Source organism: Mustela erminea, chromosome 20, assembly GCF_009829155.1.
Source record: "Mustela erminea isolate mMusErm1 chromosome 20, mMusErm1.Pri, whole genome shotgun sequence".
Lineage (NCBI taxonomy): Eukaryota > Metazoa > Chordata > Mammalia > Carnivora > Mustelidae > Mustela > Mustela erminea.
Genome location: NC_045633.1, coordinates 32,114,171 through 32,129,389, shown reverse-complemented (window position 1 = coordinate 32,129,389; position 15,219 = coordinate 32,114,171). Strand labels below are relative to the sequence as shown.

The 15,219-nt window shown below is 57.1% G+C and overlaps 1 protein-coding gene across 1 annotated transcript in view; it reads right to left on the bottom strand.

Moving 5' to 3' along the window:
* Positions 1 to 1,448: 1,448 nt before the first annotated feature.
* The window catches only part of LOC116581136 (zonadhesin-like), a 31,291-nt gene continuing 17,520 nt past the window's right edge, over positions 1,449 to 15,219 (bottom strand). Inside the window, 21 exon segments of the mRNA XM_032328179.1 lie at positions 1,449 to 1,530; positions 1,614 to 1,657; positions 1,747 to 1,852; positions 2,195 to 2,335; positions 2,614 to 2,818; positions 2,821 to 3,047; positions 3,490 to 3,629; positions 3,900 to 4,073; positions 4,352 to 4,529; positions 4,719 to 4,848; positions 5,315 to 5,562; positions 5,959 to 6,100; positions 6,612 to 6,823; positions 10,307 to 10,605; positions 10,944 to 11,068; positions 11,279 to 11,443; positions 11,522 to 11,769; positions 12,077 to 12,221; positions 12,491 to 12,699; positions 14,127 to 14,303; positions 14,853 to 14,947. Of these exon segments, the coding sequence (XP_032184070.1) occupies positions 1,490 to 1,530; positions 1,614 to 1,657; positions 1,747 to 1,852; positions 2,195 to 2,335; positions 2,614 to 2,818; positions 2,821 to 3,047; positions 3,490 to 3,629; positions 3,900 to 4,073; positions 4,352 to 4,529; positions 4,719 to 4,848; positions 5,315 to 5,562; positions 5,959 to 6,100; positions 6,612 to 6,823; positions 10,307 to 10,605; positions 10,944 to 11,068; positions 11,279 to 11,443; positions 11,522 to 11,769; positions 12,077 to 12,221; positions 12,491 to 12,699; positions 14,127 to 14,303; positions 14,853 to 14,947 (3,451 nt within the window). The 3' untranslated portion in view covers positions 1,449 to 1,489.

The following is a 15,219-nucleotide window of genomic DNA, read 5'->3' as shown; positions in this document are numbered from 1 at the left end:
TTCCCTCCCAGTCTGCCCACCTTCAGGGACACCTGCAGGGGCCAGCAACGTTTAGCTGGGGCGCCCGTGCAGTTTCTGCCTCAGTTGCTCCCTGTTGTGTTGGGGTCCGTGCAGGACCCCAAATCACAGCTGCCCTTCCCAGTCTAGGGAACCCCGGGTGGTGATCCTGTCTGTAGTTTCCTACCTGTAGCAACCTCTTCTGGAGTCCCGAATACTCTGGAATCCTCTGTCCCCTCCCTCAATGAACCATCACCCGTGTTTTGTACACCCAAGGGGTCTGGGAGGGACTCTCTCCTGCCAAAGATGGAGGGGGCCTGGGTCCCAGAGGAGGAGGTCTCTCTGGAGGATGCCGGCCCAGGCCAGCCTCTTCCCCTGCCAACCAGATATCTGGGCTAGATAAGGTGACCTCAAGTTCTTGAGGCGAGAAACAGAGGTCAAGATGACAGGGCGCAAATGAGTAACAGGTAAACCGGCAAATAGGAGGTGAAGGGAGCTGACATGGGGGCAGTTGTGCAGCAGGGAGACCCCATGCCCAGGCTAAAGCACCTGCCAGCTCGTAGACCCCCCTGAGTGCTCCTGCCATGCCCAGCTCCAGAGGGCTCCCCGCAGCCAGCCTGGTCAGGGGCCATACATTCCTCCGCGGACCCCTCCCCACCCAGCTAGGAACTCAAATCCTTAAACATAGGGGGCTTCAAGGGTCATCTCAGAGAGCAAGCACAGGACCCAGTGTCCTGCCTGCTTTGGCACCCCCCTCCCCGTCCCTTGGGGTCTTCCATCCTGACCACCCCAACCCCAGCTGGTGGCCTTCCTTTCCTTCTTGGGGCCCAAGCAGGATGTCCCAGCCCCTACCCCGAAGCGGGGACCTGGCTGATGGGACTCAAGGGACCCGGGGGGAGGGGTCAGGAGGGGTCAGAACAGATGCCTTTTGGCCTCAGGCTGAGGTTAGCCGGCCACTCCTGCTAGGATGGGGCTCCGAACTCCTGGGCTCCCGGACCCCACCCTCAGTTGCCATAGTAACCCCTATGCCCTTTTGGGAAATGGACTGATGCAGGAAGGGGAGGCCTCCAGAGGGTCACAGGCCGTCGGCCCTTTGGAAAAAGCCACATTCCCCATCCCCAGCCTGTACCCGGTGATGAATCTCATTGTCGGAAATGTCAGAATCCTCAGGATCACCTTCCATGGCCCCAGGTTCCCGGGAAGATGGACAATGCAGTCTTTTCTCCTGTTGCCCAGAAGCCAGAGGGCTGGACGCCCCGACCCCAAACGACTGTCCGAAGCACAGGCAGACCTCGGTCCCCCTCCCGTCCAGACGTTTTGCAGGGCACCCAGCCCTAGCCTCCCCCCACCGCCCGCACCCCTGTGTCCCTCCCTCCCACCCCACTCTCCTGCCCCAGGGCCCACCCCACAGACCCTTCCTCTCCCACAATCACGTGGAAATTCACATTTCAAAAAATAAATTTTATTTTCTCTCTCCTTTTTTGAGGACAACTCAAAACTGAGGAACTTGAACGACACGGTCTGGAACAAAATCTGAGGAGAAAAGTGAGAAAACCTGTGTCAGAGGCAGACTCGGCTCCCGGTCGCCAGGGTGCTGGGGCAGGAATGGTTCTCACCAGCGTCTGCCAGCCTGGCTCTGTTCTGGCTCCGCATTTTCTCCCTGGGGGTTGTGGGGAACAGAGGGTAGTGCCCGCTCCCCTGCTGACTCATCGCCACCCACCCCTGCTCGTCCCTTTTCCCAGAACTCACCTCCTCCTCCTCCCCTTCCTGGAAAGACATCCTCTGGTCACTGCGGGCACCAGGACCACCACAGGCACAAGCATCCCCAACAGGATGGCCACAAAGTTGGATGCCTCTGGGGTGCGGGCAACGGAACGTAGGGATACAGGTCAGGAAGGCATTGGGGAGGAGACACTCTCATTGGATCCTAAGTGGCCATCCAGGAAGGATGGTGACCCCTAACTCATGGGGTGTGGCTAGGTCTCCCTCCAGAAGGCTGTTGCTCCAAGGCCTTCACACCGTACCCCTAGGATCCCTTTGAGTTTCTGGACACACAACTCCCATCAGCCTTGTTAAGGGGCCCCATTCATCTGCTGGTCCCCTAGAGTCCGGGGTGCCATCTTGGCCAGTGCTCCTCAAAGACCAGCCTTGGAATCCCTTTCCTCAGCCACCTGGGAACTTGGGATAAAGTTCTCACCTGGCTTTCCAGGGGCTGGCCCATCCCAAGGCTCTGTGCAGAGGTGTCCCCCATAACCAAGTTCGCACTCACAGGTGAAATGGGTTCCCTGCTCCCAGCACCGCCCATCATTCTGACACGGGTTCTGCAGACACGGGCTTTCTGTGCGGATAAACGGGGTTATGGAAGGTTCTAGAAGGATACCCGCAGCCGGGGAGAGGGGAGGGCATAGGGAGCTAATGCCAGGAAAAGGCCCAGCCCCGTGCCTCACAAGAAGCAGCTGTTCACTCCCTCGGACCCTCCTGAGAAAGGAGGAAAGAGCGGGATTAAGTGGTCCAACTTCCTGACAGTGACGGCAGGGGTCTCGGGCACAGGACATAGCATCCACCACCGCCCCCCCGCCCACATACGGGGGCAGCACCAGAGAGGTCTAGGCTCACCTCGGAAGCAACCACGAGTGAGGTTCGCCAGGGTGCAGATCTCCCCAGCACGGCAGCTGAGGGGCTCACACAGCAGCGCCCCAGAACGGGCACAGGTGCAGCGCTGAGAGCAATCCTCAGTCACAAAGCTGTCACCCCGCTGCAGAGGGGAAAAGGGCCCGGAGGAGGCAGTCTGGCTTTCCTCCCTCCTCGGACTCTCCTGTCCCCGCAGGGCCTCCCCCTCCCCATGCGGACCTGGTAGTAGACTCCGTTGCTGGTGCAGCCACAGTGGGCCAGGGGGAGGCTCTGGGCACCGCTGTAGACGTAGCCCGGGAGGCTGGCACAGCCCTCCACGCAGGGGCCCTTGCAGTCCTTAGGGGCCGCCAGGTGGGCACAGGAGGCTGGGCAGGGGGTCATACAGCTCCGATAGACAGTGTTGGCCGGACACGCCAAGGCTGACGGGAAAGTCGGAGTGAGCAGGTGGCTGGGCAGGGATGGAGCCTACAGGTATGCGGACCACGGGGTCGGGCAGCTGTAGGGGGGACGCGGTCACCCCCCAGAACACAGAGCTTGGTATAGGCCAGGAGGCCAGAAGAGGGGACCGACTTCGGGTGTCTTTTGGTCTGACATTAAAGTGTGCTAAGGAAGTGGCAGAGCAAGGCTGGGCCCGGGCAAGAACCAGAACGGGATGGGAGGGCGGGGCTGGGGTGAGGCTTCCTGGGCCAGGCCGGGGCTGAGAGGGAGGCTGGCTGGGGAGGACGGGGTCCTCGGGGAGTCGGAAGTGGAGGACAAGGCGGGAGGCTCAAGGTGGGCAAGGGTGGTGGCTCAGAGCTGAGCAGGGGGCAGAAACCGCCTCGAGGGTCGGGGAGCAGCTGCTGGGGAAGGTCAGTGCCTCACCGCAGCGGGTGTGGTCCCGCCAGCTGGCCAGGGCGGCGCCCGCCTCCTGGCAGATGATGGCGTACCCGCTGAGGACCTGGCATCGCAGTTCCTCCTGCTCTCTGGGGTTCCGGGCGGCACACAGATCAAACACACAGTGCCTGGGGGCAGCAGGGCGGTTAGGGGGCTGCAGAGGTGGGGAGGCAAGGAGACCCAGCAGAAAGACAGCGGGCAGGGTGTGTGCCCGTGTGTGTGTGTGTGTGTGTGTGTGTGTGCGCGCGCACGTGCATGAGTGTGGCGTGCGGGGAGGGGAATCACCAGGAATGGAAGCCACCAAGAGAAAGAAGTGAGCCAAATGGGGCTTGGATCACAGAATGGGCAGCAGGACCCAGAGAAAGGCCACTTCCATGTGGCCTGGGGCCTTGACTCACTCCTGGAAGGGCTCAGGAGCCACAGTCTGGTGACAGGCAGCAAAGGGGCCCTGGGGGTCCCCCAGCACCCTGCACGCCTGGGTGCTGTTGATGAGCTCCAGCTGCTCTGCGCTGCATTCTGACACATGGAAGCCTGACTCCTTCTTCTCCTCCTCTTCCTCCTCTCGTATGGCCCTGGAGCAGGGACCAAGAGGGGGCCAGGTGAGGCCCCTGAGGACCATGACCTTGGGAGGAAGTGGCAGGAGGAGGAATGGGGAGGCACAGGGCACAGCCTGGGGCCCATAGGGCCGGTGCCTCCGCAGTGGGTCTGAGGGGCAATGGCAGGATGAGAAAATCAGGCCCTTAGGGGTCCTCTGCTAAGGATACGGGGTGAGTGGGCGTGGGCAGGCACTGGGCTGATGCTTACCTCCCCAGGGGCCAGGCCTCTGTGCTCTGAGCCCTAGCCCTCTCACCTTGAGACGCGGGCGAGGTCAACTCCCATGATCCTCTGCACCTCCCAGCTGTTGCCGAAGGTGACCAGGTTCTGGGTGATGGTGCCATTGGGCAGGATAAAGTCATTACTCTTGTTCCCGTCGAAGTTCCCGCACAGGCCACGCACGAGCCCCTTATACTTGTTGGGCAGCGTGATCACTGCAGGAGGAAGGGTGTCCAGAAGTGAGGCTCTCCCACTCCTCCCCGCCGCTCCTGGCTGCTCCCCTGGCACTGGGGGCCCTGGACCCACTCGGGGCGCCTCACCGTGGCGGGACCGCCGACGATGTGGCTTTCCCGGACCCAGCGCAGGAACATCACCTCTGCTCTCCCCTCCCCACTCGCAGGTACCTGCGTTTTTGCCTCCATCGAAGGTGACAACCATCTCAAAGTCGGTGATCAGATACAGGCGATGGCCCCGCAGGGCGACCTGCAGCCGGTCGCTGGGCTTGTAGGGGATGGCCGTCCTCTGGTTGTTGACCTGGAGAAGGCGGGCGGGAGCCGCCGAGAGTCTGCAGTAAGCCTGAATTCCGCTGCCTCTCTGCACGGCTCGGTATCTGGGTGCCATCATTCTGAGGTTCCCCAGTAGGCTTTGCTACCCCATGCGGCAAAGACCTCCCCATGGTCGCCTCCCTTTGCAGCCGCAACCTCTTCCTTGCAAAAACTCTTGACCGAGCGGATGCCGCCCGTACTACTCAGCCCAGCTTCTCCTTTGAACCCCCTGTTCTCTTCTTCCCTCTCTCTCTCCCCGTCTCTCTCCAACCTTTGGCTCCATCCCACCACCCTCCTCTGCCTCTGAGTGTGGGCACCGATTCTGAACTCGATAGCGAGGCAGCTCAGGCCAGGACCTTTCCGGGGAACAAGGAGTCCTGGCTTCACCTGTGTTCAGGGGCTTCCCACGGCCTGGCCTCCCTCCCCAGCCCCTCCTGACCTGGCCTGGCTCTTACCACCAGCTCCAGATGAGCCTTGAGCTGGACTGTGTAGCCGTAGACCATTACGATGATCTCGTGCAGGTAGATAGGGCTCCAGGATGAATACACTTTGTTGCGCCCTTCCACGACCAAAGGCACCACCCCAGCAGGGAGCACGCCGATGGCCTTTATCAGCGTGTAGGTCATGCGGCCGCGGAAGAGGTAGCTGAGGCCATCAAAGGTACGGTAATGGGGGTCCCCGTAAATGGAGCATTGGTCCGACTCTGCCAACAAGGGCCAGCCCTGAGAAGGGACCCTGTCCAGATATAAAACACACACACACACACACACAAACACACACACACACACACACACACACACACACACACACCCATCCCTCTACGGCCCTGATGACTCTGGTCAGGACTCCCTGGCTACCTGACCTTCAGCCTTCTCTCTTTGCCAGCCCCAATGATAAACCTGGCCCCATCTCCTGTTTCTGCACTTAAGAGAGTGAGTCCTGGAGTCAGCCACAGAGTTGGTAAGAGCCCCAACTAGGCCAAACTAGGTCACAGGCCTGCCCCACACCCTGTGCTGTGGCCCCTTTGGTCTCCAGACCTACCCAGCCTGAGCCCCTCGGCTCCTGCCTCTTGCTCCGCCTCCCTGGTGGTCCCTCTTACTGTTAATTTCACAGCTGCCAGTGCCCCCGGCCTTGGGCTCGCAGTGGGAGCCAGGGGGGCAACTGAAGGGCTGGCAGTGGATGGTCCCCAAGGTGCAGACACAGCTCCTGGTGCAGCGAATGGATATCCAGGTCTTACCCTCCTAGAGAAGGCACGGGGAGAATCAGGGGGTGAGGAGCGAAGGGCCAGTTCCCCTTTCTCCCGCCTGGTCAGCCGAGGCCCACGGTCTGAATGGATTTGCTGGCCCAGGCTGGAGGCAGCCACAGGCCACCTGCAGCCTGCTGTCCCTGTACACCTTTTAGAGGCATCACGTTTGGTGTCTTACATACATTGTTCAGGAAAGTACCCAACTTATAGGTGACAAAACTGAGGTAACACACTCGTGGGTGGTACCCATGGGATTTGAGCCAAGGCCCCCGCTCCTTCTGCTATACCAGACTCCATCCCAGTTGTTTGGATTCATCGGATCCCAAACCTCAAACTGCCATGTACCCCCCAGCCCAGGCCTGGCCGGATAGCACACTGCCCGGTCACCAGCCTGCATCCCCCGGGGCCAGCCACAGAGACACGGGTGCCCAGGCTGACAGAAAAATAGGAAAGCAGAAAACACCAACCGCGAGGGGTCCCCACCCCTACCTCCCATCCCCACTCACGGGGAAGGAGCTGCCGTAGTCGTTGATGCAACCACACTGACTCCTGGTCACACACCGCTGCCCACTGAGCACGTAGCCGGGCAAGCAAAGGCAGCCTTCCTTGCAGGTGGAGGGGACTTTGGGGCCACTGCACTGGCCCGTCAGGTCCAAGCAGGAAGGTGGGCAGGAGGGAAGGCAGGTAGAGTAGCTGCTGTGGGCAGGACATTCCAGAGCTGGGGGAGAGGGGGGGTAAACATTTACTGAGATCGGGCTCCATGCCAGGCCCCAGGGAAAGAAAGGAGTAAGAACGGCCCTCCCAGTGCAGTGTGGGAGACAGAGGTCAGCCAGCAGCCACGGTGACACTGATGTGTATGGTCAGCGAGCGTGGGACAGGCGTGCGTGTGTAACAGGTGCACAGAGCACGGCAGCATTCACCCTGTTGGAGGAGCTCCATAGAACCCTTTCCGGGAGGTACCTGTGATCACATGGAAATGCGGACAGAGAGCGAGAGTCTGCAACATAATAGAGAAGTCGGTCTCTAAGTGAACGGATACGATGCAGATGATCCCAGTATAATACACCAGCAGGATTTTGTTCGGGTTTTTAGAAGGGCGAGAAGATAGTAAAGCGGAGAGGAAGGTAGGAACAAACCAGAGAAGCCAGGAAAACGTTAAAACAACAACGGCAAAACTAGAAAGGAAAGACAAGAAAAGAGCGGTGAGGAGTGAATGTCCCTATCGGAATTGAAAACACAGTTGAAACTCTCAACAGTCACAATACTGGGTCACTGCTAAGTGGAGACAGACGGAGCTATGGAAGGGGGAGGAAGCCCAGACAGGGACCCAAATATGCAGGGGAACTTAGTATACAATAAATCATGTCATCTTGGTCAGTGGGAGAAGAGACTGGTGATTTAAGAATGCTGGAGGGAGGGGGGCGCCTGGGGGGCTCCGCCGTTAAGTGTCTGCCTTCGGCTCAGGTCATGATCTCAGGGTCCTGGGATGGAGCCCCGCCTCGGGGTCCTCGCTTGACAGGAGGCCTGCTTCTCCCTCTCCCACTCCCCCTGCTTGTATCCCCTCTCTCGCTGTGCCTCTCTCTGTCAAATAAATAAATAAAGTGCTCAATAAAGGGGGGGCCCAGTTAGCTCAGTCCATTAAGCCTCCGACTCCTGATTTTGGCTGGGGTTGTGATCTCAGGGTCGTGGTCTGGGAGGGGGTGCGGTGCTATGCGCTATGCACTCAGCGGGGAGTCTGCTTCTCCCTCTCCCTCTGCTCCTCCCCCCATCTCTAAAATAAATAATTTTTTTTTTTTTTAAGATTTTATTTGTTTGTCAGAGAGAGAGCTCTCAAGCAGTCGGACTGGCAGGCAGAGGCAGAGAGAAAAGCAGGTTCCCTGCTGGACAAAGAGCCCAATGCGGGACTCGATCCCAGGACCCTGGGATCATGACCTGAGCCAAAGGCAGCGGCTTAACTGACTGAGCCATCCAGGCATCCCAATAAATAAAATCTTTAAAAGAAAAACAAACAAACAACAACAACAAAAAGGTAACTCGTATCTTATATTGTGCAGCAGGATAAAAATCCTTGTGGATAAAACATTTAAATATTAAAAAAAAGGAAAGAAACTATAATGTGGGATGCCCGGCTGGCTCAGTTGGTAGCCCCACACTGGGTGTAGAGCTTACTTAGAGAGAGAGAAAGAAAGGAAGAGAGGAAGGAAGGAAGACAGACCATAAAAATGCTGGAGCAAAACACAAGCAAATTCTTTAACTTTAAAAAATGTGTATTTGTCACTATGGTTCGAAATGCAGAAGCCACAGAACAAAGACTAACATACGCTATCCCACATGTATATACATATATACCTGACAAAAAAAGTCAAAGATGAAAAAATGAGAACTGTAAAGACGTGTGTAGCTCTAACACTAATACAGGGTTACTCTTGGGGCACCTGGTGGCTCAGTCGGTTTAGCATCTCGCTCTGGATCTCAGCTCAGGTCTTGACCTCATAGTCATGAGTTCAAGTCCCACGGGAGTGAAGCCAAATTAATAATTTAACCAATTAAAAATTAGTTAATTAATTAAGTTATAAATAAAGAGGGGCACCTGGGTGGCTCAGTCAGTTAAGCATCTACTTCAGCTGGGGTCGTGATCCCAGGGTCCTGGGATCGAGCCCCACATCAGACTCCCTGCTCACCAGGAAGCCTGCTTCTCCCTCTCCCATTTCCCTTCCCCACCCCTTCTCTTGGGCATTCTGTCTCTCTCAAATAAATAAATAAAATCTTAAAAAAAAAGTTCCTGGGACGCCTGGGTGGCTCAGTGGGTTAAAGCCTCTGCCTTCGGCTCAGGTCGTGATCCAGGGTCCTGGGATGGAGCCCCCGCATCGAGCTCTCTGCTCGGTTTGGAGCCTGCTTCCCACCCCCTCTCTGCCTGTCTCTCTGCCTACTTGTGATCTCTCTGTCAAATAAATAAATAAAATCTTTAAAATAAAATAAAAACACATTAACCACTGTCTTAAAGTTGTTTTTTTTTTTTTTTTTAAAGATTTTTATTTTATTTATTTGACAGACAGAGATCACAAGTAGGCAGAGAGGCAGGCAGAGAGAGAGAGGAGGAAGCAGGCTCCCTGCTGAGCAGAGAGCCCGATGTGGGGCTCGATCCCAGGACTCTGGGATCATGACCTGAGCCGAAGGCAGAGGCTTTAACCCACTGAGCCACCCAGGCGCCCCCCACTGTCTTAAAGTTTAAAAGATTCTGGAATTACATAATGTGATGTTTGCAGAACTTTGTAAAAATCCTACAAAAACACGGGGCACCTGGACAGCTCGGTAGATTAAAGCCTCTGCCTTCGGCTCAGGTCATGATCCCAGGGTCGTGGGATGGAGCCCCACATCAGTGCCTCTGCTCGGCGGGGAGCCTGCTTCCCCCTCTCTCTCTGCCTGCCTCTCTGCCCACTTGTGATCTCTTTCTGTCAAATAAATAAAATCTTTAAAAAAAATCCTACAAGGGGCGCCTGGGTGGCTTAGTGGGTTAAAGCCTCTGCCTTTGGCTCAGGTCATGATCTCAGGGTCCCTCTCTCAGCCTATTTCTCTGCCTACTTGTGATCTCTGTCTGTCAAATAAATAAAGTCTTAAAAAAAATCCTACAAAAACAGCAAACTGTATATACTTTTTAAATTGGTGAATATCACAGTATATGAATTCTAACTTGAAAAAGAATTTTTAAGAGCTGCAGAAGGATGCCCAGGAGCCTGCCAGGTGACAAGAAGAAAGAACTTTCCAGGCGCAGGAAGCAATGCGGATAGAGGCAGGGAGGGGTGAGGAAAAGCAAGCTCTGTACGGTGGTGGGGGAATGGGGTGGTGGTCTGGTGCCGGGGGTGGGGCAGGCTCACAGCGAAAGGGGCAAGAGAGGACCAGCTAGGACAGACGGCAGGGTCTCGGATATCTCCGAAAGGAGCTTGGAGTTAACCTTGGAGGCAGGAGCCATGCAGAGGAGTAACCGTCCCATTTCCTTTGGAAAAAAACGGGCGAAGAGAAGTTGCCTGTGCTGTCCCTGTAGTAGGGGTGCCGGCTGCGAGGGAATTGTGAATGAGCCACATCGGAACAACGAGGTCAGGCCCAGGTCAGGAACAAGGGGAAAGGAAGACAGGCACTTTAAGGGGTACAGAGACAGAAACGAGGTGTGGGAGGGTCTGCAGTGACCGTAGGGGACACTCACGGCAGAAGCTGCTGTTTCTCCAGATCGGGGGGTTGAGGCCTTTGGCCCGGCAGGCGGCCCCGAAGGTTTCCAAAGATTCACAGAGGGCGCGGCTCAGCCTTCCACCCCCCTGACAGAGGCTGTTGGTACAGTTGAGCAGGAAGGGCCCGAGGACGACGTGGCTGGCACACTTCGCCCAGGCTGGAGCCCGCAAGGCTGTCTGGCACCGCTCCTGGGCTCTGACCAGGTCAGCCAACCTGCAGTTTGTATCTGACTTCTCCTTCATCTCTGCTTGGACCGTCTGGTCATCTGGTTGGCATCTGCAGAGGAGAAAGAGATCATCAGAGGGACAGCCACTGCCCGCACCTGTGAAAATGACTTGGCGCTCCCCAGTAACTCGGAAGACCCCCTGGTCTTCACCAGGAAGCTGGAATGAGCGCTGGCCACGTTCGCTGCAGCCTCCGTCCCCTCCCGCGTTCTGAAACCCCCAAACAGGGAAGACTTTCATGTCTCCCCTGAGAGGTTCCCAGGACCCAGAAGCCATCCTCTGTCAAGGTACAGACAGACAGGAAGGCTCCGGTCCTCCTAGGCCCTGCCGGATAGTCTGGGACCCAAGCTTGCATTCCTGTAAAGATGGAAAGGCTTTGGGGACAATTACTTGGGGTCAGACTCCCTATCTTGCCAACTGTCCACCAGTTCGGTGTCATTCTGGGCTAGTTCATCGCTGGGCATCATGAGCTCATCTTCGTCCTCGTCATTGAAGTTCCCGCACAAGCCACAGACCTGGCAGGGGGCAGAGGGGTTCTCAGTGGCCGGCCAGGGGCAGGTAGAAGAGCCTTCCTTTCTCGTGGGCACCTGCATTTTCACTCCTAAGAAAAAGGCACCCTTTTTCCAGCCCTCCTCCTTTGTGGGGAATGACCACTTGGGTCTGGAGAGGGCTCAGCGCCCTCTGGAGGTGGGCTCCCGGGGAGAAGAGCGAGGGGTTGCCCCCACCTTTTGGTAGTAGGCTGCAGGGAGCTGGACCTCCAAGAAGCCCTTGCCATCAAACTTGACCTGCAGCCCGATGTTGACACTGAGCACGGTGTAGACGCCACTGGCCGTGATTTTGACCCCCCGGATCTGGCGGGTTAAGGGAAGGGTGGCCTGCGTACCGTTGATCTAGAGAAGCCGGCAGGGCAGGTGAGTGGGAAGAAAGACACGTTGTCCTTCCCCTCCCCAACGCGCTGCCCAGCTCACCAGCACGCGGTGGCCCTCTCCCAAGGTGACCCGGGTGTCAGAGATGTCGATATGGAGCCGGTAGAGGTAGAAGGCAGCCGAGCGGCCTCTCCGCTTCCCGTGCTTGCCGCTGATCTTGAAGAAAGGCAGGTCCAAGGTGGAGTGGCACACTTTCAGCAGGACGTAAGTGCAGGTGTTTTGGATGGTATGGAGAATGCCATCGAACGTCACGTACGGGGAGCGGTCCGAGGTGCGACACACTCCCACGCCTGGCGAAGGGGGAGGGCTGAGGAGCGGTCCAGCCTCCACGAGGAGGCGGCTTGGCGGCCGGTGGGGGGTGTTGTCCTGTCAAAGCTCGTGGCCGAGAGAACCACGAGGGAACGCGAGGGGCCATTCCTGACGGTACAGGGCCAGCATCCCCCGCCCCAGCCCCCCCACAAAAGGTCTTCAGGAAGGCAGGGAGGGGAGCAGGGGGCTACAGGTAGGTGGTGGGAGAGGGGGAGAGGGAGGGATCCCGAGAGAGGAGGCGTCCGGGACTTCACCGGTGGCCCCCCGCTGCACTCCAGGGTCTCCTACCTGAGGTTCGGCAGCGCAGCAGGCCGTCCAGGGGCCGGCACAGCTGGCCTGGCTTGCAGGTACTCTGGCGGCACGAGATGTTGCTGTGCGTGGAACAGGTGCAGAGCCTGGAACACGTGTTGTCTGGGTACCAGCTCTCCCCGACCTGTGGGACGTGGGCATCAGCAGAGCCAATGGAAGACTGGAAGCCGGCGTCGGACTGAACTCGCCCCGCAACCCACCAGCACCCCCCGCCCCCGAGGCTTGCTGCCCTTGACTGCTTCTCTCCATCCCTAGCCTTCCTCAACCTTTTTGGCTTCTGGACTTGCTGCTCAGCCTCCTAGACTGGCCCCCTGCCCCACCCACCGCTACCCCTTCACAGGCTCTGAGCCCTCCTGCCTCCCTAACATGGGGCGTCGTGGTCTAGCCCCTCACCGGGTGGTAGGAACCGTCCTGGTGGACGCAGCCACACTGGCTGAAGGGCACACAGGAGGTTCTGCTCAGGACGTGGCCTTGCCGGCACTCACAGCCCTCCGTGCAGGGCAGCTCCATGGGGCAGTCTCTTGCGGTGTTCCGGCTGAGGCAGGTGGCCGGGCAGGGGTTGGCACAGGGGTGGTAGCTGCTGCCGGGGGAACACTTCAGCGCTAAGAGGAAACCAGAAAGAAAGCAGAAGAAAGCCCTGTGAGGAAGGGCGGTGATTTCTAGCTGCCTGACCTCGGGGCCGAGAGTGCCCGAGAACGTTCCTCAGACCAATGGATACACACAGCGAGGTCTATGCATAAGGTGCGATATTTTTCAGCCTTAAAAAGACACTCTCGGGGGGCGCCTGGGTGGCTCAGTTGATTAGGCGACTGCCTTCGGCTCAGGTCGTGATCCTGGAGTCCTGGGATCGAGTCCCACACTAGGATCCCTGGTCAGGAGTGAGTCTGCTTCTCCCGCTGACCTCTCTCCTCTCATGTTCTCTCTCTCTCAAATAAATAAATAAATAAAAATCTTAAAGAAAAAAAAAAAAGGCACTCTGGCCCACGCTCTGATGCGGTTGAACCTTGAAGACATGCCAGGTGAAATCAGCTGCTCACCAAAAGAGAAATACTGTGTGATCTCACTTATATGAGGTCCACGGAGTTGTCAAAGTCATGGACACACAGCAGAACAGTGGTTGCCCGGGGCCGGGACGGGGAGAAGATGGGGTCTGTGTTTCATGGGTGCAGAGTTTCAGTTTGGGAAGATGACAAAGTTCTGGAAACCGAGAGTGGTCACGGGGGCACAGCCCTGTGAATGTACTGGAAACCGCAGAACTGGGTATTAAAAATCATTAGGGGGCGCCTGGGTGGCTCATTGGGTTGGGCCGCTGTCTTTGGCTTGGGTCATGATCTCAGGGTCCTGGGATCGAGTTCCGCATCGGGCTCTCTGCTCAGCGGGGAGCCTGCTTCCTCCTCTCTCTGCCTGCCTCTCCGTCTACTTGTGATTTCTCTCTGTCAAATAAATAAATAAAATCTTTAAAAAAAGAAAAAAATCATTAGGAGTGCCTGGGTGGCTCAGTGAGTTGAGCCTCTGCCTTCAGCTCAGGTCATGATCCTGGGGTCCTGGGATCGAGCCCCGCATCGGGCTCTCTGCTCAGCGGGCAGCCTGCTTCCCCTCTCTCTCTACCTGTCTCTCCGCCTACTTGAGATCTCTGTCAAATAAAATCTTTTTAAAAAATCATTGAAATGGGAAGTTTTATGTTATGCATATTTTACCACAATTTAAAAAGAAAGAAGAGTTCCTGGAAAAGAGAATAAGGAAGAAAGGGAACGGAGCCGGCCCAGGTCAGACGGGAAAGACGCAGAAGCAAATGAGGAACGTGGTGTGGGGTGAGGAGGGGGAGTCAGATGGAGGCGGCTCCCAGGGCAGGCAGACAAGCTGAGAAGGGGGGTTCGGCTTGGAGAGAGACTGGAAAGAGGGCAAGGGAGGAGGGTTCCCTGTCGGGCTGAGGGCCAGGCTCTGAAGGGAGAGCAGAGACTCAGACATGAAGGAGAGGAAGACAGAAAGGTATCTGGAGGCTTCGGGAGCAGGTGGTCGGGTCACTCACGGCAGAAGGTGCTGTTTCGCCAGGTGAGGGCCTGGCCGGCGTGCGAGCACAGGGATGCGTAGGCCTGCAGGGACCGGCACAGGGCCAGGGTGTCCCCTTTGGTCCCACACTGACCATACACACAGCTGGCGAAGCTGGACTGGGGGGGCACCACCCCATGGCACCGGGAGAAGGGTCCTGGGGAATGAAACAACGTACGGAGAGTCGACTCGGAAGGGAAAAGAACCACGTCGCCACGTTGGGGCGAATTCCACACCCATTTCAAGCAAAACCCAGTAATTATTGGGGTGTTTGGGGGGGGCTGAGTCCGTTAAGCACCCAACTATTGGTCTGGGCTGAGACCAGGGTTGTGCGATCGAGCCCCGTGTCAGGCTCTGTGCTCAACGCGGAGGCTCCAGGAGATTCTTTCCTCTCCCTCTCCCACGCCTCTGCTCCGCCCTTGCTCACACTTTCTCTCTCAAAATAAATAGATAAAAAATTAAAAAAAAAACCGTAATTATTAAGAACTCACCATCTGAAATGCAAAAAAACCCAAAAAAACAAAAAAACAAAAAACAAAGACTGATCCGTCAGCACGCCCGAGAACACCACCTCTGCTTTCCCTTTGCTTGCCTTATTCCCGGCTCTGCCTCCCTTTCGTGTCTCATCCTTCCTCCCTTCCTGGCCAGTCTTCCTCCTCGACTTCCCACTAGGGGAGCAAAAAGTGGCCTAGCAAGGGATGCTTACCCAGAGGGTTCGTTAAGATATCACAATTCTTTTTCCAGATGTTTGCTTCTTTGTCCCCCAGGCATCGGGAGGGCTTGGCCCCCTCAACAAAGCAGCTAAACGAGGAAAAGGGAATGGACGGGAATTTGGAATTGGGGGACACTTCCCAAACGCTGACGCAGACGTGGAGGGGGGAAACGGGAGGGGGATAAGGACAGGAGAAGGTAGGAAGTAGGAAGGAGGAAGGTCAGAAGATGCAGCAGGAAGGAACCAGGTTGGCTCTCAGGATGGACTTCCCAAGAGGGCTCTCTTTGGAGATCAGTACACACGGGAGCAAATGGGAGCAAGGGAGGTCCATTCCAGGCTCAGAGAGATGCAGGATGCATGG